General features: G+C 37.8%; 1 protein-coding gene across 1 annotated transcript in view; it reads right to left on the bottom strand.

The window, feature by feature from the left end:
* Positions 1–18,873, bottom strand: part of TBCA (tubulin folding cofactor A) — a 29,896-nt gene extending 11,023 nt beyond the window's left edge. The window contains exon 1 of the mRNA XM_014053668.2: positions 18,715–18,873. Within this exon, the coding sequence (XP_013909143.2) occupies positions 18,715–18,767 (53 nt within the window). The 5' untranslated portion in view covers positions 18,768–18,873. The remainder of the gene's footprint in view (positions 1–18,714) is intronic.
* Between the last annotated feature and the right edge of the window lie 3,007 nt (positions 18,874–21,880).

The following is a 21,880-nucleotide window of genomic DNA, read 5'->3' as shown; positions in this document are numbered from 1 at the left end:
CCTTTTTACTGCCTTACTGATCTCTCCATTGAACAGGTTACATTGTGTATCAAATCTCTGTCAACAATATAGCCAAACCAGAAAATGAACATATTTTAATATGTTCTAATTCACAAGTGCTTCCTCTTTTAACCTCATCATGATATTCCACTGTAATTCTTAACATTCTCTCTGGCTATTCAAAGAAAACTGTGTGTTACCACCCTTTCTTGACATTTTGAGCTGGAAATCAGATGAAAATTTAAACCTCAAAACTTAAATTAATTATACAATTTAAAAAACAATGACAAAGAATCATTTCCATTTCCAATCCTGTGCATATGTTCGATGTTAGGAATATAATCTAACGGTTGGGTTGGCAATATATAAATCATGTAACAATGCTATACCTGTTTCTTTAAATCATGCTGTAAAATGTGATTGGTTGCTGTTTTCCTCAATCGGCCATAAGAGGGAGCCAGAATGACTGTTAGCTCTCTGTTAGGTGCTGGGCTGATCTGATCTGAGTGTTTTGGAAGCTGGCTGTTAGAAAGTGCCGTGAGCTATTGTAAGTTTTGCAACTGCTAGCAAACTGAGTACTGAACTGATTATATGATACTGGACTGAAAGACATTGATCCGTTAACTGAAAGACATTGATGACTGTCTGTCTTATCCGTGTATGACTTGGACGGTTTGATGGACTCTGATACCTCTATTTCCACGAAAGTAAAAGCCTACTTAAACTGCAGTGTCTCTGTATGCTGGTTTGTGTGTTCCCTAACAACACTCTCACAACGCTTCTCTGAACGTACTCGCTCTCCCAATGGGGAGCTTACCTCACATAGCCCCTAAATATTTTATACTTCTTGACCTTCCAGTGATTGGCAATCAAAATATTGTCTGCCCCTTCAAAACAACAGAGGTACACAAGTTACCGAGTTTTCACTTATAAGCAGGATATGGAATTTCTACAGTTCTACATCTTAGCACCTCTGCGAGCCTCCGGGACGCTCCAGCTGCTCAGGGGAGCATCGCGTAGGCGCTGTATGCGCCATGCGCGGAAGCGCCAAAGACTTAAAAGATCAGTAAGGAGTTTGGGAGGGCGGGTAGGCCCTCCAGAGCACTGTACCAGAATGGTATCCGGTGCTCCAGGCAGGCTCCGGTACGCCCATACCGGGGCATACTGTCTGCAACCTACCACTGGTTAGAAGGTTTATTTTTGTCTTGGCTAACATCAGTGTTCTTGACTTTGCAATCAGCAAAGCACCAAGTAAAAATGGGATTCCTGTATGAAGCCATGAAGCTCTCACAAAAGAATATTATTATTTGGCTCAATTCACCAATAAAGCCCCTAGATCCATGATGGCAAACCTATGGCATGTTTGCCAGAGGTAGCACTCGGAGCCCTCTCTGTGGGCACACATGTCATCGCCAGCTGCTCTTCTGGGCCAGCTGATGTTTGCGTGTGCCAGAGGCCCTGAAAACTGAAGACAAGTTGGCATATGCGCACTGGTCTTCGGGTTTCCGGGGCTCTGGCATGTGTGAAGACCAGATGGCTGGGTGGTCTTCGAGTTTCTGGAGTTCTGGCGTATACGCATGTTCTGGTTTGGGCACTTGGTGCTGAAAAGGTTCGCCATCATTGCCCTAGATGTTCCTCCAACTGGAATATTCTACAAATAGTGAGAAGCATAAATTTTGGGCTGCGTGGGTATCATTATATCCCAAAGAAATCATATTCTGCAATAAGAGTATCATGCCAACTATCAAGCACAGAAGTGAGAGTGCTTGGGGCTGCTTTGCTTACTTTGAATCAAACAGATTATCAAGTCATCTGTCTGTCAGTTGAAACTCAAGCATGAGTGTACAGGAAGACAATAAGCGAACATATACAAGCAAGTATAAAAGAAAATTAATGAATGCAATGTTTTAGAAGGGCAAAGTCAGTTGACAACTAATTACCATAAAAATGCTGCAGCAGCACCTAGAAAATCTCACAGTTCACCATGGAGGAATGGGCCAATATTCTAATACAGCAATATGAAAGACTGCTCACCAATTATAGGAAGCATCTGGTTGGAGTTATTACAGTTTAAGGTAGTGCAGCCAATTACTGAACCTAAAGGACAATTACTTTCAGATTAGCCCATTACATGTGGATTTTTTGGTAAGATACTTTGGTGTTACTTGTAGTTAGTTATGCAAAAAAATTCAGAAACTTCAAAAGGACAAAGATTTTTCCCCACAAAACTGTACCTTTGAACAATTCTTACGGGACTTCTCTGTTGGGTTCCAATGCCAAAGATAATTCAGTGCTTATTCCCACTGCTTTTCAGTTTCTTATTTCTGTCCTCACTTCATTTTGAAATGCATTACTGTTTCCTTTGCTATTCTGAATCTTCATTTCAGCTATATGCCTAACCTTTATTTCTTTCTTTCTTTTAAGATCGCTGGAAATGTTTGATAAGTGGATAAAAAGACAGGTCCAAAATATTTGAACAAACTGAACTGAAAGGTAAACTGTGCAAGATTAAGGAAGGAAAACATCTACAGGTTGCAAATAATTTTCCAACCTGCAATTTCAAATGTCTGAATGATATAGCAGAAGCCAACTGAATCTGAATCTCCACTAATGCTCCTAGAAAGTAATGGCAGAAACCTTGCCTACCATCTATCTTCCTACGCACCAAAAATTATGCATCAGGTAAAACTGTTTTGTTACTTTGCAAGCATTTACATTTTAATCTGAGTTCAGAGGACTTTATATTTCATACCTGTATGGTTTGAATAAGGTTGCCAACTCTTTATTTTAAAATTTCTAGTATTTTGAAATAAATATGGCTGTTAGTTTTGTCAGGTTTGTCTACCTGGTTTCCTTGAAAATAAGACCTCCCGGATAATAAGCCCAATCAGGCTTTTGAGCACATGCGCTAAAATAAACCCTTCCCTGAAAATAAGCCCTCCCCAAAAATATTGCAATGCAGCTGCCATGAGGTCATCATGCTTACTGCCTCCTGCACCTGAAAAATAATACCTCCCCCAAAACAAGGCCAAGTGTTTATTTCAGGGCGGTCAAAAGAAAATAAGACTGTGTCTTATTTTCGGGAAAACATGGCATACTAATCCATGCTGACCCATGATTTATTCCTGAAGAAAAGGGCATATATGCCATGTTCTATTGAACCTACCTGGGGAGGATAGGACTTTTTTGATATCTCATTAGAAATAACAATCTAGACAGCATGCATCCCTGGGGGAGCCTTCCCCTCTGCAGCGTTAGAATCTTGGCTATTATCGCATCCAAAATCCAGGAGGACATCCAATACACTATTCCACAGGTTTGCCAATGTGAGGCCTTATGAAACTGGACTTAAGGGACAAGGTGGGGTTATTCCTGCTGTATCCTCCACTGTGCTGTTTGTCATTACCCCTTGCTGAGGTGCTTGACCTTATCACCTGGTTAATTCCCCTTACTTACTGCTGTAGAATTTATTTCTTTAGCTTCTAAACACTGCAATCTACTAGGACTAGTGATGGATAACAACCAACCTTGACCAATAAGTGGGAGTTGTAGCTATAGAGTCCATTTTTATTTGATATACTAGTTTTAGCCATTCTTGAATCAGGATGACTGGCCACAGTCATGTCTTTGTCCCACCATTGCTGGATTATTGCAATGCATTATATATATAAAGTGGGCTGGCCTTGAAACGGATTCAGAAACAATAGCTAGTGCAAATGCTACTGTTTCATTTCAAATGGGTAATGGTTTAGAATCATTATAGCCACATTGCAACTTTATTTCTGGAACTGCACTGTTAACTATTTTGTTTCTGGGTTTAATTCATGCTATTGGTTATAACTATAAAGCCTTACAATATAACTTGGATCCTGGATACTTCCAAGACCCCCTAACTCAAATATGCTGCCCATCTGGTACAAAACAGCAGAGGACATGGAAGTCACAACCCTTTGGGAGATGGGCAGAAATTAGCCTTCTTTGCAATGGACCCTTATCTTCTGAAATACTCTGTCTCCCCCCCCCCCCCAAAATTAGGATGTCTCCAACCTTGGGTACATTCAGGAGGGCAGTTAAAGCACTGTTTTTAAACACAGCCTTTAAGAAAAGAGTACTGTTGCTATGTCTAAGATATGGGTGTGCTATCCCGCAAGGTTTTTTTTTTTATGAAGGACGATGAACTTTTGGCAACCAACTTCAACAGAAAATAAAATTCTTCCTGCTTTTTTTTCACTAGGCTGAGGAAAATTCAATAGTTATATAAATTTCAGCAACTGCTAGCATTAACTTTAGAAGTCAATTTATCACAGCCAATATGAAAACTTAGGTGTGTGTGTGTTTGTTTTTTTATTAAGAACCTCTGTGTGACTGGGTAAAGAGGTTGTTCTTTTAACTGGTAAGGTGCAGGTGCCCAGGACATGAATCTCTAAAGCACTGGATATTTAAGTAATAAATCATGGGGATTTTTCCCCATACTGGTAGCTGGTCTACTGATTCCATTATTATTGGTTATATTATACCAGTTATGAGTCATTTAAAATCCACAACTGAAATAACAATAAATATTTGTAAACAAACATAGGTAACCTATATGCATTTAATAAGCCTGTTCATAGACAGTGCAGTCAGTTGTTTTCCAGCATATCTACCTACAATGGACCTGGCCCCAGAGGTATGCGATGCCTGAAAAATCAACCTACAGTGAAAAGTCAGGCTCATAAAAATACACTAAATCTAGGCTGAAAATGATTATCAATAGTCTTCTTAAGAGGCACAGAGATGAAACAGTGCAATGTGCAAATAGTCATCATCCCTTTATACAATTTCAGCCAGTTGACAGCAACAGACTCACACAATTGTGATGACTGTGTGCATTTGCTTCTTGTTTTAAATCTTATGCGTCCTACTTGAAAGAATCCCTAAATTCAACAGAGGAGCAAGGAACTGTCATTTCTGCAATTATTATTAAATGACTAGATGATACAATAAAAAACAATCTGCCACAGTAGCAGGGCATTCTTGATAGATGATTATAATGTGCAAACACATTCCTATTTATTTAGCATTGCAAACACAATAGCAGACTGTCAATTTAATGGTCAGTTTGTTGGTGTTTTATTCTTATGAAAAATCTAGGTAAAATAACAGAGGTTTTGATTACAGAATCAGACAGTTGGAAGGACTATTTAGACCCCTGAGCCCAACTCCTTACTCAATAAAGGAATTCAAATTAAGACATCCCTAATAGAAGGCTATTTAGCCTCTGATTGAATATATTAAATTAAGACCAGCCCATTATCCTGCTAGATAATTGGTCAAACTCCTCTCATTGTTTCAAAGTTGTTTTTTTTAAAAACAATCATAAGTTACCTATTGTAACTTGAATTCCGAAATAAAATATATAATTTTGATCTTCTTTCTGTGAAACATATGAGAATCAGCTTGGTCCAGTGGTTAAGGCACCAAGGGAGACTGAGTGACACCGTAGGCATAAAAGCTAGCTTGGTGACTTTGGGCCAGTCACCCTCACCCCAAGTCACCTCACAGGATATTGTTGTGGGGAGAATAGGAGGAAAGATTGTTTGCCACCTTGAGTTATTTATTTTTTAAAAAAATAAAGGCAGGATATAAATAAACATCTTTTCAGATATATGAAGAGTTATCATAGATCCGCTTAATTATTTCCTTTCAAGACATCTTACATACCATGGGTATACCATGAGCCATATTTTCCCCCTCCCCATTTTCTTACAAACTTGCCTAACAAATCATTTGAAATTCAAAATCTTGTAGCAATGTTGTAGACACCAAAACCTCAATTTAATAAACTGTTGGGAGAGAGATGTTGTCCATTAAATTTGGATCTGTCACATTTGCATCAATTTATCATGTTTTGAATTACATATTAGAAATGGCATCATTTGTAGTGAAATTTTCATAGGATTAATGACCTAATTACATAAAGGTAAAGGTTTCTCTCGCTCATATGTACTAGTCATTCCCGACTCTAGGGGGTGGTGCTCATCTCTGCTTCAAAGCCAAAGAACCAACACTGTCCAGACATCTCGGTGGTCATGTGGCCAGCATGACTAAACATCAAAGGCACAGAACGCTGTTAACTTCCCACCAAAGGTGGTTCCTATTTTTATACGTGCATTTTTACATGCTTTTGAACTGCTAGGTTGATAGAAGTTGGGACAAGTAACAGGAGCTCACTCTGTTACGCGGCGCTAGGGATTCGAACCGCCAAACTGCTGATCTTTCTGAATGACAAGCTCAGCGTCTTAGCCACTGAGCCACCACACGTCCTTCTAAAACTAAAACTGAACTATAACTGAAGATTGTACTGGCATCATATTTATCAAAAATATATATTTCATTTAATTGATTTTTTTCCCTGGAGTTCATGCTTCCCTTTCCAGAAGTTCTTGCTCTGATACACTTCTATCATATTCCTCAGTCCTCCTCCATTTCAGAGCGGAAAAAACACTCTCTGGATTTCCAATTTTTTGCTTTATTACTTGGATTCTCTTAATCCTCCTTCACTCACACATTACTCTCTGTAATGTGTGACATGATTCCTTATTTCAATAGAAGAAAACACTGGCCACTATTGTGTGTTTTAGATGTGGTTCAAGGGTCAGTGTGAGGGGAAACATTGCTGTAGAGAGGTGGATAAAGAGTTGGATAAGGGTACCTGTATTGAACAAGTGTATTTTTGGCCCTTAAAAACACTTTTTAACCATTTATTAGACAAGGAAGTCTGGTCCCCTTATTCTTTAGCAAAGTGTGATCCATATTTATTCAAAGTTTTTCTTGTTCTAATCAACAAGCTCAGTGTCTTAGCCACTGAGCCACTGCATACCCTCCTAATTTTTTGTTATTTGGCCACTAGTAATTAATGTCCCAATTACTAGTGTCCATATAACAAAAAATTGTCCATTATATAAAATTGACTAAACAAAGGTTTTATGGCAATTTTCATTTAGTCTAGGTTTTTCTTTTCTCTCCCTTGTACCAACTGTTTATTATTTGTGTCAAGTTACTGTTTATCTTTTAAATGTTCTGATTATTTCCCTTTTCCTTAATGTATAGCTTTTCTCTTAAATATATTTCCATATACAAAAATAACCATTTCCTTTCATAAAAAAATCCTTAGAAACAAAACTATTTAGCGATCTGCTTCAATCTACCCTTTTAAAATCTGATTTTGCAGACTGAAAAGAACTAGAAAAAAATTTACTTCAAATTTGTGCTGTTCTCTCAAGCACTCTTACAAATATATTTGTTAATAAATTTACTAAAAATAGTTGTATTCAAAAATCCACTGACATGCAATTTAAAAATATTGGCAATGATTCAACGGTATGGCCAGAAAAATGAGTTTTCTTCCAATTTTTCATTTCAGTAAAGTAATCCCTCTCCGAAGTTGAAATTGCTGCGATTGCAATTTTACTGCCATTTAACAATAGCATAGATGCTGCATATAAATTACATGAAGTGGGACCAATCTCAGAAGAGAAACTCAGAACAATTCTTAGGCAAAAATGTTCAGGCCCCTTCACATGGTTGTCAAGTGTTAGCCATTTTAGTCATAGAAATGCTTCCAATAAGGATAAGATTTTTCATCTGGTGTTGGAGGATAAGATTAATGTAGCTGTTTTACTGTAGGGCAATCACAATAGATTTCAAAACAAGCCATAAAGCTACAGGAGGAAAATGGGTATTTGGCTACAAAATTATGCATAATGATGTGGTCCTAAGACAGCTCCAATGAACATAACAAGAAAACCTTTACATAAATATGGTTCACAGTTTGATAAAAAGTAAGGGGATCAGACTTGCTTGTCTAATAAATGGTTAAAGGGTGTTTTTAAGGCCCAAAGATACACTTGTTCAATACAGGGACACTTATCCATCTTTCTATCCACCCCTCTACAGCAATGTTTCCTCTCACACTGACCCTTGAACCACATCTAAAACACACAAGAGCAGCCACTGTTTTCTTCTATTGAAATAAGGAATCGTGTCACACATTACAGAGATAATTGCTGTGAGTGGAAGGAGGATTAAGAGAATCCAAGTAATAAAATAAACAATTGCAAAACCGGGGAGTGGTTTTTTCCGGTGTGAAATGGAGGAGGACTCAGGAATATGATAGAAGTGTATCAGAGCAAGAACTTCTGGAAATAGAAGCATGAACTCCAGAAAAAAAAAAAACAATGAAATGAAAATATATTTTTGATAAATATGGTGCCAGTACAATCTTCAGTTTTAGTTTAGTTTTAGAGGGACACGCTCAATGGCTGAGTTTGTCGATCAGAAAGGTCGGCAGTTCAGCGGTTTGAATCCCTAGCACCGCGTAACGGAGTGAGCTCCCATTACTTGTTCCAGCTTCTGACAACCTAGCAGTTCAAAAGCCTGTAAAAATGCAAGTAGAAAAAATAGGAACCACCTCTGGTGGGAAGGTAACAGTGTGCTATGCGCCTTCGGCATTTAATCATGCGGACCACATGACCACAGAGACTTCTTTGGGCAGTGCTGGCTCTTTGGCTTTGAAACAGAGATGAGCACCACCTCCTAGAGTTGGGAATGACTAGCACATATGTGCAAGGGGACCCTTTACCTTTACCTTACAATCTTTAGATTCACAATCCCTAAACTCCTAAGTCTTATTTAATTGTCTATTGCTTCTGACTCAGTATCTTCCCAATACATTTTACATTATATAAAGCATTATTCAGGAAATCCCAGCAGAATAATAATTCAGGCAAAACTCAGATTCAGCAAATTTTGTCCATTAACCAAAGTCCTGTTTGCTACAGTCCGAATATAACCTGTAAACCTAGCATTTGTTCTAGTAAACACTGAAACAGAAGTGATCTAAGTACCAACAGCTCATGTTAAGTTATCTAGTATAGACATTTATATCACTATAATAAAATTCTAGGGTTAACTTACAAAAATAAATGTAACTGCTCCTTTACACTGCTCTTATTTCCCCCCCAAAAAAACATTACCCAGTTGTAATATTATTACAAGAAAATGCCTCAAGGAAAACTGATGGGAATGTTGCCCAAATCACTGTAAATCTACTTACTCCAGCCAAATTGATTTAACACAGTAAAAATGTTATGGAACTTGCTTTTCAGGCTAGTTATTCAGTTTGAGCAAATGGGGACTTGCTAAGAGAATGAATGCATAAATATAACTAAATAAAAACTACACTGTGGAAACAACTGATTAAATTTCTCCTATTTTTTAAAGCTAAGAAATTGTCTAGCTTCTCTCCTTCTGTGAGTTTATTTGCTTATAAGCACTGGGCATATATTTTAAGAATTCTAGTAACACCAATATCAACATTCTGAATACCTCTCTATTGTTTATTTTTTTTCCCCAAAGCCCTCCAAAAATGCACCATTGGAACAATAATAAATTTTTTTACAAATTTCATCTTAAATTATGGCTGAAATTAATATTGGAGTAAGAAGTTCAGAGGTTACATCTCAGTGTTCCCCAAAATGACAATATTATTAAACGCTAAGTCAATAATTTATCTTCTACTTCAGCTAATTTTTTAACTATAAATATACAAAAGTGATATTAAATGTTCACTAGACAATTCTAATTATGTTTACAAAAAAAGGACATTTGGAATTTTCAGTTAACTATTTTACAAAGTTAAGATAGCTATAAACCAATACAAAAATCTGGCTGTGTGAAAATATTTCAATATTTTGATTAAGGCTTTTTAATAACTAAGCATCAAGAGTTGTAAACCAGTCAACCCTTTCAAAGTCAAAGGCTATGATCCAGAACTTCATCTGCACAACAGGATCCTATTGCCAACTGTGGCAGATGGAGCTTTGCATTCTCACAGCTGGCAACAGGGAAGTCCTTGTGCACACAGGACTTCCTGGATAGATCACATAACTAAACTGGACAGCTAAGAAACTAAAAATTCCTAATCCTAGCAAATTTGTGTTTGCTTTTATTAAATCATATTTTAAATTTCCCTAGCTTATGAGGAAAGCTATAAAGCTTTTTTTCTCATTTTTTAAAAAAAATAAGTCACATAGCTACAAGTATCAAATTGTTAATTTGCAATTTAGATTTTCTTCTGGCATTTGACTACAATGGGCCTAGGCCATCATTCTGCAGCAGCAAATTATCCTATAAATTTGTCAATAGACTTTAGAGTATATAATAAATAGTTACCATATATTAAACTGTATAGCAATCATACCATAATCATAAGCAATGCTCTCAGAAATAAATGCCATTGAGTTCCTGGGAACTCATTTTCAGCAGTGAGACTTCGGGTTCCAAAAATCCACTAAATGTTTCACTTAGGTCAGGGGTCAGCAAACTGTGGCTCTGTTCATTTAGTTTATAACATGTTTTAATTATTTATTCAGTTTCTTATTATACATCTAAAATCCTGATTCTGAAATACTCGTATTTTAATTACTGCTGTTTTTAATATGCCAACTGAATCTATCACCATCCACAAGAGTGGAATTTTATGACTATGATCTGGTGCCCTTCAGATATGTCAACTTCAGGACCCAAAAACTCCATCTGGTATTGTTCTGTCCCCCCTTCTCCGCTCGTTAAACAAACGACAGGCAAACAAACTTAAAAGGAACTCTCTTTATCAGTTCTCGGCTCAGACTGCCTGTGAGCCCAAAAATAACATAATTACAGTCTCTGCCTGAAGATAATGGAATGAAAAACAAATATTTCTTACGGCAACACAAGTTGAAGAAAACGAAAGCAAAGCACTTCTTCCAAAGTCTCTACGAATCAGGGTTACAGAAAAACAAAGCACTTATCCAAGTGTATCTTACATAAACCACGACCGATGATCAAACCATGTTGAACGAACCAAGGAACTAACGTTGACTCCTGCAACCAGGGCGTGGCACTATCCGTTCTTTTATCACCAGAACCCCACTAACGAGCCCCAGCTGCATCGTTGACCTTACATCCTGAAAAGACTCACAAAAGACATTTGCTGAGTCACAACAGGTATATAAATAATCCAAAATACGACGGCATAATCCTGTCTATTTTAACACTGAGAGATACAAATGCAGTTCTTTTAACTAGTAATAGTGTTACATTTTAGTTAGATTAAATCACTGATTCACCTCAATTAGTAGACCATGTTTAATGGACAAAATCTGCTGAACAGGGATTTATGCCTTGCTTGAACAACACTATGACTGAAAGAAGACAGAGGGGGAAGGGAACAAAGGCTCTAAGAAGATCAGTGGAGGGGGCAACTATATCACACTAAGTGCTGCTCATGAAGAGGAAGAAGAGAGATACTGTGGAGAGAGAGAGACAATATTCCCTGCCATACCCACCAGTTTTTCCTACTTGCTGTGGTTGGGCTCTCACCCTTCAGTTTATCCATCTATTAAATAAAGGGTGCACTATGATGTAACGTAGGGACGCAGTGGCTCACTCACTAAGATGCTGAGCTTGTTGATCAGAAAGGTCAGCAGTTCGGCGGTTCGAATCCCTAGTGCCGCGTAACGAAGTGAGCTCCCGTTACTTGTCCCAGCTTCTACCAACCTAGCAATTCAAAAGCATGTAAAAATGCAAGTAGAAAAAAATAGGAACCACCTTTGGTGGGAAGGTAACAGCGTTCCGTGTGCCTTTGTCATGTGGGTAGTCATGCCACCCACATGACGACTGAGACATCTTGAGACAGCGCTGGCTCTTCAGCTTTGAAACGGAGAGGAGCACCAGCCCCTAGAGTCGGGAACGACAAGCACATATGTGCGAGGAGAATGTTTACCTTTACCTATGATGTAATTATATTAGAGATAGAAGTTTTTCCTAGTTTTTCAGAGACAAAAATGTTTTTGGTTTCTTAAAAAAACCTTGCTAATAGGTTACTTAACACTTGGCGTTGTGACTGCTTTATATAGCACAGCAAGAACATACTAAAGCTGTCGGCATAAGAACAAACTTGAAGATTCCATTTTTGGAAAGGTGGTTTTTAAAAAGTCTGACTTACCCCCCAAAATCAATACACTTCTCCCATAGGTTCATGATGCAAAATTCTATAATCAAGGCTTGTAGATTTGTAATTATGGTATGTCAGCTACATTTAAAGAAGAGTGTTAAAAGATTGTTAAAGTTAAACTAACACAATTGCAATGTGAATTGTCTTAGTCTCATTCTAATCTACTGGTGTCAGTTTCATTTAATCAGAGAGAAACTATGGGCAAATGTCAGTACTACTTTCACATGTCCCTAATATACTACGTTCATTTAGCAGCTTTTAAAGCCTCTGTGATATTGAAATAGCTAAAAAAAGAGAGCAGTTTAACAGGAAAATGAAGGCAACATATAAAAAAAATCAACATCTATAAGTTAAAGCAAAAATATTATGCTAATTGCAGCTACTCTTCAGTGATATACGTAGATTCCACATCATTTCACAAAATCCAGCTATTAAGCATATAATAGGAATAGCAATAATACTTAAGTTTATTTACTGCCCTGTAGCTCTTTATAGCACTTTCTGGGCAGTTTACAATGTAGAAACATTATTTGCATATTGCCCCCAATAATCTGAGTCCTCATTTTACTGACCTCAGGAGAATGGAAATCAACCTTGAGGATCAAACTCCAGGATCTGAGCAGTTTGCCTGCAATACTGCACTTTACCACTGTGCCACCAGGGCTCTAAGATAATTAATTACTGCACAATAAAAATACAAGGGTCCAAGAAGAGTAATAAAATGGTCAATTCATTTCTATTAGTGGAGTGATGGTTAACACAGATGAAATAGGTTTCTCACCCAAAAATACCCCCCATACTTTCCCAAAATTGAATTCTGCAAGGCACTGAGTTACTTCCAGATTTCCAAAACCAAATAATTTTGATTTTCAATATATAGCAAAAACCAGCCATTTCATTTATCTACCTGTGAAAAATATATCCACGAAGATTAGAACCTGTAGAATTATTGGATCCAATCAAAATGATGCCTGGTAAGACAAAAGGCACAGTGGTATTTCTCTACTAGTATTACTTATAGTTGCAAAGACAACTAAAGACCAAACTGATATTTTAAAGAAATATATTTATGTTTAAGGTATACTGATGCAAATGATATGTAGAAATAATATTCTCATTCATCCATACTACCATCAAGCCTTGAAGACTTGTCTCTCCCTAACCCTGCTCAAATTCTATTAGGAAAATTTAAGTAGAAGTGTGGATGAGGTGTTTATGGGTAACATAAACTGTAGACAATAATACTTTTGTAGAGATTCTATATACTGTGCTCAGTGTTAGATTATTGTATATGATCCAAAATTCCTGTATTTCCAGTGAAAATGTATGTGTGGTTGTGATCAGTTCCTTAATATAAGAAATATGAGGGTAATATACTCAGTCATATTCTGGACAACTCATCATCATTCATGGGATAAATCTGATCCAGTAGATGACTACAAGGAATTTATTTTATGCCTTACCTTTCTCCTCTGGTGATTAACAAAATTTAACAGACAAAAAGAAAATATAAAAAAATTAAAGATAAAATTAAAACAAATATTGGCTAATTAACAACATGACAAAATGTGACAAAAAGGTACACCTTTAGATTTCTAAATGCTGAGAAAGTGGGGTACAGAGTACATTCCAACACATAAAGTCATCTGCTATGAGCCAGAAAGATGGACCTTTGATAGCATGTTCCTTTCAAAATAACCTTTCCAGCAGATTTAACAGCAAGTTGGACTGTAAACTGATTGATTAAAAGTCAATATTAAAGTTAAATTGCACCGTATAAGCAATAGGCCAGTAGTGCAGGTATTTCAATACAATCATCATGATTCACATACCTCACAAAAATCATAGTTTAGCTGCTATATTTTGTACCAAATGCAACCACTTCTAAAGGAGCATTATAAGGAGACAATTCAGGAACAATTAAGGGTTAAAAAACACTCCCAGCTTATGAAACTACTTTTTAATGGGAGAGAATACCACAATCAGAATATAAATACTGACAAATAACATCTTTAGATTGTTGGATTTAACCTTTCCAGGCAATTATCAAACTTAGGAAGTATTTAACAGATTTCCTGCTTTACTGCCCCTTACTTTGCAGAAGTAAGAAAGCAAAGTGTCCTCAATATGACTACTCTCAGCATATTCAGATAGATGCTGAAGAAAATTGGGGACACTAGATGAACAGCCTATGTGTCAATTGATCTTCATCGCCTTCTAAGCTTAACTTAACAAAGTCATTGGGAGTTGGTGGTATACAAAGTAGGAAGCAGCAGTGGTCATTTGGAAGGACATCACACTGAAAGATACTGAAACCCACCAACAAGTTCAAAAGAACACTCACAGTGACATTCCACAGAGCATTCACCCAACCAATCCAATCAGTTGCCATTACATGCCAGTGGAAAGTTCACTGAAATATGAGCAGATAATCAGCATCATTTAGATGTGCCTGGTTCTGCAAAGCTATTATCTTTTTTTCAGAAATCAAATACTTAAAATTGGCTTAGAGATGCACTATTCTCCAGCTCCAAAGAAAGGTTTCTTCAGCACAGGTCTTATTAGCTATCCATATTTCGAAAGTGATTTGGAAAAAAATGCTTCAAGCCTTATGAAAACACAGCACATTTCTACTATTACATGCACCCTTTTTAGACTTCCAGAAAAATGCTATTGTCCTGGCCACTTCTGCATCAGAATGGGATGTCAAATGGGCTTTATTCTATGCTAGATCTGATTATCTTGAAAGTTCCTCTACTGCCAATATCCTATTTGCTTCACTGTCAGAACCCTTATAAAAGAACAAGATGATGTGGACATGTAAACAAAAACATCCAAATATTTTGATGTGTATTAGCCAAGGAATTGCCAATTATAACCAATAAATTGGGAAAATTGCCTAAGTGCCTTTAAGAATCATCCAGATCCATCAGGCACTTAAGCCACACCAATTTACCTAGTCTTCTGGCCCAGCAAAGATTTGTTTAACTGCTTCCTACACAATTATCACAATGGTATATATAGAACTAGTTATGGTGGAATAGAAATTTTATTCCCCCGTTATAACTTCTAGGGCAGAGTGTCAAACTGGTAGCCTGCGGGCTGGATGTATCATGTGCAGGCTACGCCCATCCCAGCTCCGTGAAGGCAAAAAATGTTGCAATAAGTCAAGTTACATCAACATGATGCAGTGAGTTTGACACCTGTGATCTAGGGAATACAATCAAGAAAACAAAAATTCATTTAGTGAAAGACCAGTCTCAACTGGTCACGGCCATTACCTACAGTCAAAAAAGGACCACGCACAATTTTCCTAAATTCTGTTAAGATCCACAGATTGAAAAAACAGAAATAAAACAATTCAAGCAATGCAACTTTAAGATGCTATCAGATATGAGGTTGGCCGTCTTTTGGGCAAGGAGTTTCTTATTGGAATAGTGGTAAACTGAGAAGATTAAGAAATTTTCATTTTGTTTTATAAGTGAATTTTATTTAAACAAAACACATTCAGAGAAATTTATAATAAAACGTTTGTGTTTTATGTGTGTATGCATACCAGGACTGTGCAAAACATCCTTGAAGCAGAGAAATTTTTATGTTGGGAAGGCCTTTCCAGATTGCCATTATATTTAAGTGTATGAAGAACTATATCCAGCAGTCGAGGCAAATGTTTTGTTCTGTGTGCACACACAAAAAACCTATGAAAACTCTTGAGGTCTAGAAGGCAGCTCAGGTATGTACATACAAGCTAAGTATGGACTCTGAAACATACAAATCATAAATAAGCAAACAATTTAAAATACAGGAAGTCCTTACTTAGCAACCACAACAACTTTACTGCTAAGCAACAAAGTTGAAAGGGGAAAATTCATATGACTGTATAGACTTAAATCAATTTTATTTAAGTGAATCACTCTGTCAGTGAATCTGATGTTACATGACTACAACTTATGACTTCCTGAGGGCTTCACCATCGACTTTCAAAAGCCAGCTATGAAAGTCACAAATGGGGAACATGTGACTATGGAATGGTGTACCTGCCACAAATGTGCACCAGTTACCAACAGCTTGAATCATGGCCATGGGACCATTCCAACTTTGAAGACCATCATAGATCTCCTTTTTCAACACATTCATAATTTTGAACATTCACTGAGCAAGAGGTCAGTAGGTGAGAACTACCTGTAGAACATTGAGTTTTACATTAAGAAGAAAAATGACAAGTTATTTACTATCTATTTTGGTAGTATCTAGCAAATGAAATAGTGTTTTTTATCTGAGGAAGATGTTCTGAATTTAAAATATCGACTTCCATGGGAACAGAAAGAAAAAATATTGTAAACTCAAAAGTTATATTCACTGCCTACCCTGTCAAACTACATTGCCAATGCCAGCTGAAGGATGTCCTAGACTATTCCCCCAAATGTGTCATTTTTGCCTGCATATATACATCAGTCAGAAACCATGCTCCAAAAAAAGGGGGAGGGTCAGACGAAAAAGAGTTAATAGGTGTTGATTAAAATTAATTGCCTGTAAAATAAGATATGTCATTTGTAAAACTAATTGATTCTCATCTGCATATGGCACTCATTCTCTCTCTCTCACACACAAACATACACAACTACACATGCACATTTCCCTTCCCCCCAACATGAAGAGCCAATAAGGAAAGAACCCCCAGGATGAAGCTGTGATAAGAGGAATAAATGCTGTCCTGGAAAAGGAAAATAAGGGAACAACACTTCCTGGAGTAAAAAAAAGAAAAAGGGAACAAAAAGGAAAGATAACCTGTATTTGTACGTACATCCACCTACCTAATAAGCAGCCTAATCCAAGCAGTGGCTTGGCTTAAAAATTGCCAAGACATCTAGCTTTTTAGCAGCAATATATGCAGTCCTTTGCACCTCATGCTTATACTTTTATTTTGAAACGTTTCTAGTTATATGAAGGAATGTTAAGAGGAGACCCTGTATTTTCTTCAGGTATTAGGGATTAAAAACATTTTTGTTGGTACTGAAATAAGAAAGTTGATACTATATGTCTTCCAGGAGAGTACATTATGGAAACTGGACAAAAATATTTTCTTCTCCATGACATGTTAAACCTACAAAAACCACAACATTTTGCTGCAAACCAAATTCTGAATTTGATTCATTAACTGATCATTAAGTATTTTCATAACCTGCTATAATACTAAGACTAAGACTACCATTATAAAAACTGATGAATCCATGACAATATTGTGTTACTTAAATGTAACCAGATTTCTATCCTCCCCACCCCACCCAGAACACACAATTACACAACTGACCTGCAACTAGCCTTAAGACAGAAGATTCTGAACATAAATCAGTCTAAATTGGAAGAAAAGAGAACTGGATATAGATTAGCAAATGTTCAATCAGCACCTCTTACTCTTCACAAAAACGGGTATGAAGTAAATACATAAGGATTACCTTCTCATATTTATATGTCACATGTTTGCAGCAAAGCTAACTCTTGCTTTCTTAAAATGATTTCCCATTCTACAAGTTAGAGAAATTATCTTTGCTACTGTGTGAAATTGACAAAACAGTGAATGTTATCACATGTGTACATGCACAATATATCTACACAGTACATTTCATATGTAGATGTGCTATTGTATGCAATACAACTTTTATTGCATTACATATGTCTTGAACATAACTTGAAGCCAGTTCATTTACAGTTGGAAATATATTTTGACTATTGCATTATACACATCTAAATGACCATGGAATACCAGTTAACTGTAACTATGCAAATAAAAAATCACAAGAAAAAGTGTGGATAGATTACAACTGACATTTGTGCATCCAGCAACTTTTGAGTATGTACTCCAATCATCATTAGTAATCATGGCAAAGAATCTGGAATATACAGTTAATACAGGTATTAAGTAGAAAAGGCATTCTGGACCAGTCATACTGGAATAACATTTTGTCCATATAAAGACAGCACAATCAGTGGATGTAAATGGTAGATCAGTCTATCCAGACGGCTGAGTCATAAAAGGCTCCATTTACCTTCTCACTTGTTAGGGGAAAAATATGTATTTAAGCTGTCGATAATCACCAAAGCTGTGTCTACAAAACAATATATGAACAGACGGGTAGAGATAGGATAGAATAGAATGTAATAGGAATAGAATAGGAATAGAATAACAGAGTTGAAAGAGACCTTAGAGGTCTTCTAGTCCAACTCCCTGTTTAGGCAGGAAAACCCCTATACCATTTCATATAACTACATATTCTCTTGCTGCTAAATAGAACCTGCCTGTTTACCCATTAAAACAGGCCCTGGCTTTAGGCCAAAAGGTGGAAGAGGGGAAAAAATCAAATTTGCTTAGCGAACAAACCTAGAAATGGGAGAGACCGGTTCAATTTCACACTCGGCCACCCACCAATCAACATCTCTTTAATTTAACCTTTCTCGCAGGGACCGTGTTCGAGTACGCAGGGAAAGTGTTAAAAAACCGACTTAATATACACACATTTATGGGTATGTACCGAGTTGATGCTTCCTACTCCAGCCAATGATGGAGGTATAAGGCAGTTAAATCCCGGCCCTGCGATTTCACTCGCCCCCTGGAAAAAACAACTTCGCCCCTCCATGCCACGCTTCCCCCTACGAGGCCCTACTCGTCAGATACTCACCGTTTTACTACGCCTGTTTTTATTTTGATCTGTCTGATGCGAGGGTCGGCCATGGCGAGACAGTGGGAGTAAGCAAAAATGTCCAGCCGCGACGAAATGAAACTGCGCTGCCCAAGCAGTATATAGCTAGTGTAGGAATTAAGAGCTGTCTCCTTTAACAAACTACTTCCTGGGAAATGTAGGCAGAGACTACCTCATGGGAAATGTAGTTCCATGTCATGTGATCACATCTCTGTTTCTGATTGGCCACTGGGGCTGTCTGCCTGCGTGTAGACGAAGCCGGTCATTTTGAACAGGGGAAGCAACCTTGGAACAAAATCATCTTTTTTACACCACGTGATTATGGAAAGTCAGAAGTATCTTACACTTATCTTACACTGAACTATGTAAGTTTTGCTATTAAGAATGCTTGATAATGAACTTGATCTGAATAAGATTTCTAAGCGTGGAGTTAAGTAGATACCTGGAGGGAGCCAAAAACTCCCCAGGCAGAACAGTAAAAAGATGGTGTAATTGAATCCCAAACTCCGTTTGCATTTTAACTGAGAACAGCTGCTGGAATTTCTCCCACCCCTTCTTGGACCAAAGAGGAACATCCCGTTTCAGTGAGAAAGGCCGATTATCTCTCCTGAGATGAAGGACTTTGCTGTGATTAAGAAAATGTGCTAAAGGGGGGGGGGGGGGTTAAGAGTTGCATGAGGAAAAAAAAGCCTCTACAACGTAGCCGCATCAATCTGCTCTGAAAAGCCTGTTTTCATTTGTGGAAGAATGCTTACAGGGCTAAACTCTTTTTTCTCCTCTGATGTACTGGAAAAGCAGATCCTGCAGAGTTAGTAAAGCAAATTTGCATCCTGATCTCGCAAAATAAGAGAACTGTTTGAGTGTAACAAAACTAAAGGTTTGATTCCTTTTCTTTGCAAACTTAAAATAAACTCCATCGGAACTTAATTGAAATTGCCTCATGGAAAGATTTCCATAAAAGCAGAATTTGCATGATACAAGCAGCTCCTTCAGCCTGGCTAGGTCAATTTGCATAAGAAAAGCCAGTAGGACCTTTGTTTTAGAAGGCTAAAAAAGCAAGGCTACAAATTCTCACCAGCAGAAAGTCACTATTTAGCTGTTTCATTGACAACTAACTGTAAAAGGCAAACCCTTTTAAGAGTACAAAGCTAACACAGCCCAAAGGGGAACCAGAAACCCCAAACTGGGAATCAGCTTTATAAACCTCAAGGGAAAGCGCTGTTGAAAGAAATATCCTTCTGGGTTCAGCTCCAAGTGGGGAAAAAGACACTGGAAACATGGAGGCTGCTTGGAAAAATGGTTTAATGGTGGACAGGACCACATGGTTCGAGGTCCTGAACAGAAAAGGTGGATCACATGCTTCCAGATGTTGGGTGAAGAAGAAAAGAGAAAGAAGGGCTTGCTAGGTTGTTATTCTCTGTTTGGCCCCACCTCTGTGTTTCCTGTTCCTGTGTAAAAAATGTATTCTGATTGGTTGTCAGACTCCCATGGGGCCATGCAGGGGCAACTCTCCAGGCTGTCTTTTGAGTCCAAGTTTGAGTTTCCAGATGCCATGTGGTGAGTTTCTGTAGAAGGCTAATCCTACATTTATTATGTAAAGCAGACTAGCTCAGGCTTTAATGGCTCATTGACAGTGGGTGGACAGGAAGCTACAGAAAGCTATTCTGTCTTTAAAAATAGAGAAATATAATATTCTGTCTTCTTAATATTTCCTAGGATATTTCAGTTCTCTAGCCGAGGGGTGGGTTTTAACTTCCTACAGGGCTTAAAGCCAGTTACTCCAAACATTAGTCGCACACATCGCCCTTTGGTGGCTGACGGGTGGGTTTCAAATTTTTTACTACCGGTTCTGTGGGTGTGGCCTATTTTGTGGGCGTGGTTTGGTGGTCATGTGACCAGGTAGGCATGGCCAACTTGTAAAATGTGATGAAACTCACTTAACAACGCTCTTGCTTAGCAAGATTTTGGGCTCAATTGTGGTCATAGTTCTTTCTTTCTCTTCTTTTTCTTTCTTTGTCTCTCTCTCTCTCTCTCTCTTTTCTCTCTCCCATCCTTCTTTTCTCTTTCTCTATTACTCTTTCTTTGTGTCTCTCTCTTTTTCTTTTTCTCTCTCCCTTCTTTCCTCTCTCTTTCTCTCTCTCTCTTTTTTCCCCTTCCTCCCTCCCTCCCTCCCTCCCTCCCTCCCCCCCTTTCACACACACACAGTCTGGGCACATAGACGGAGCCCTTCCCGGGGAGTTATCTTGTGTGGGCGTGCCTGGCAGCGGCCCATTCCCCAGGCCGGATCAACCGCGGTGGCACCAATGGACGGTGGGATGTTATAGAATCCCATCAGGTTTCTGAAGAACATCGTTCCTGCATTAAAATATAGTTTGTTCTGGTAGCTGGAAAGATTAAAAAAGTCACCACAACATTTTTTTTCTGAAGCAGGTTTTAGTTGAGCTGGAAAGAACAGTTCTAATAACAATTTATTTTGGTTGGACTAAGATGGCAGTACCGCAGAATGAAGCATTGCCTATGTATTCATTCCAGTCAACTATATTACTGAAAATACTACTTATAGTCTGGGAAATTTATAGCTTGTCTATGAACACAATTGTGGCCTCTTCTATTAAAAAGAACAAGTTATGAGGCAGTGTAAAAGTTCCTGCCCTCTAAAGCACCTCAGATGCATTATTTGTGATAGGTTGTTGTAGAGTCAGGTAGGCCTTGCTTTAACCACAAAAAGTAAATAACAGTCTCCAGCCACTTTTGCTACATACAAAACTAGCATCAGATGAAAAATGAACATGTATTAAGGTCTCATATTCCTTGTTGCTTTCTCAATACTATAATCATGACTCTTGTCAAAGCGATACTCAGAAGTCTTTTTTACCAACGCATTTGGAATGTTTTAAAATTTATTTCTGGGTTAAGATAACGGAGATGAGTGTCACCCCCTAGAGTTGGAAATGATTGGACAGAGGAAACCTTTACCTTTAATAGGTTCCACAGCTTGAAACAGTTTGGAAACCCTTGATTGGCATTATCCAGCTCTGTCTAACTTTTTACCAATCTAATCTTTGGGCAGAAGATTTCCCAGAACCACTAAAAATAACACTGTGGTAATTAGGACCAGTGGTTCCAAAGGAAGAGTCCTTTTGTT

Source organism: Thamnophis sirtalis, unplaced genomic scaffold (assembly GCF_051295495.1).
Source record: "Thamnophis sirtalis isolate CommonGarterSnake01/CBP01778 unplaced genomic scaffold, rThaSir2_p1.2 scaffold_5, whole genome shotgun sequence".
NCBI lineage: Eukaryota > Metazoa > Chordata > Lepidosauria > Squamata > Natricidae > Thamnophis > Thamnophis sirtalis.
This window is presented reverse-complemented; position numbering and strand designations above follow the sequence as displayed.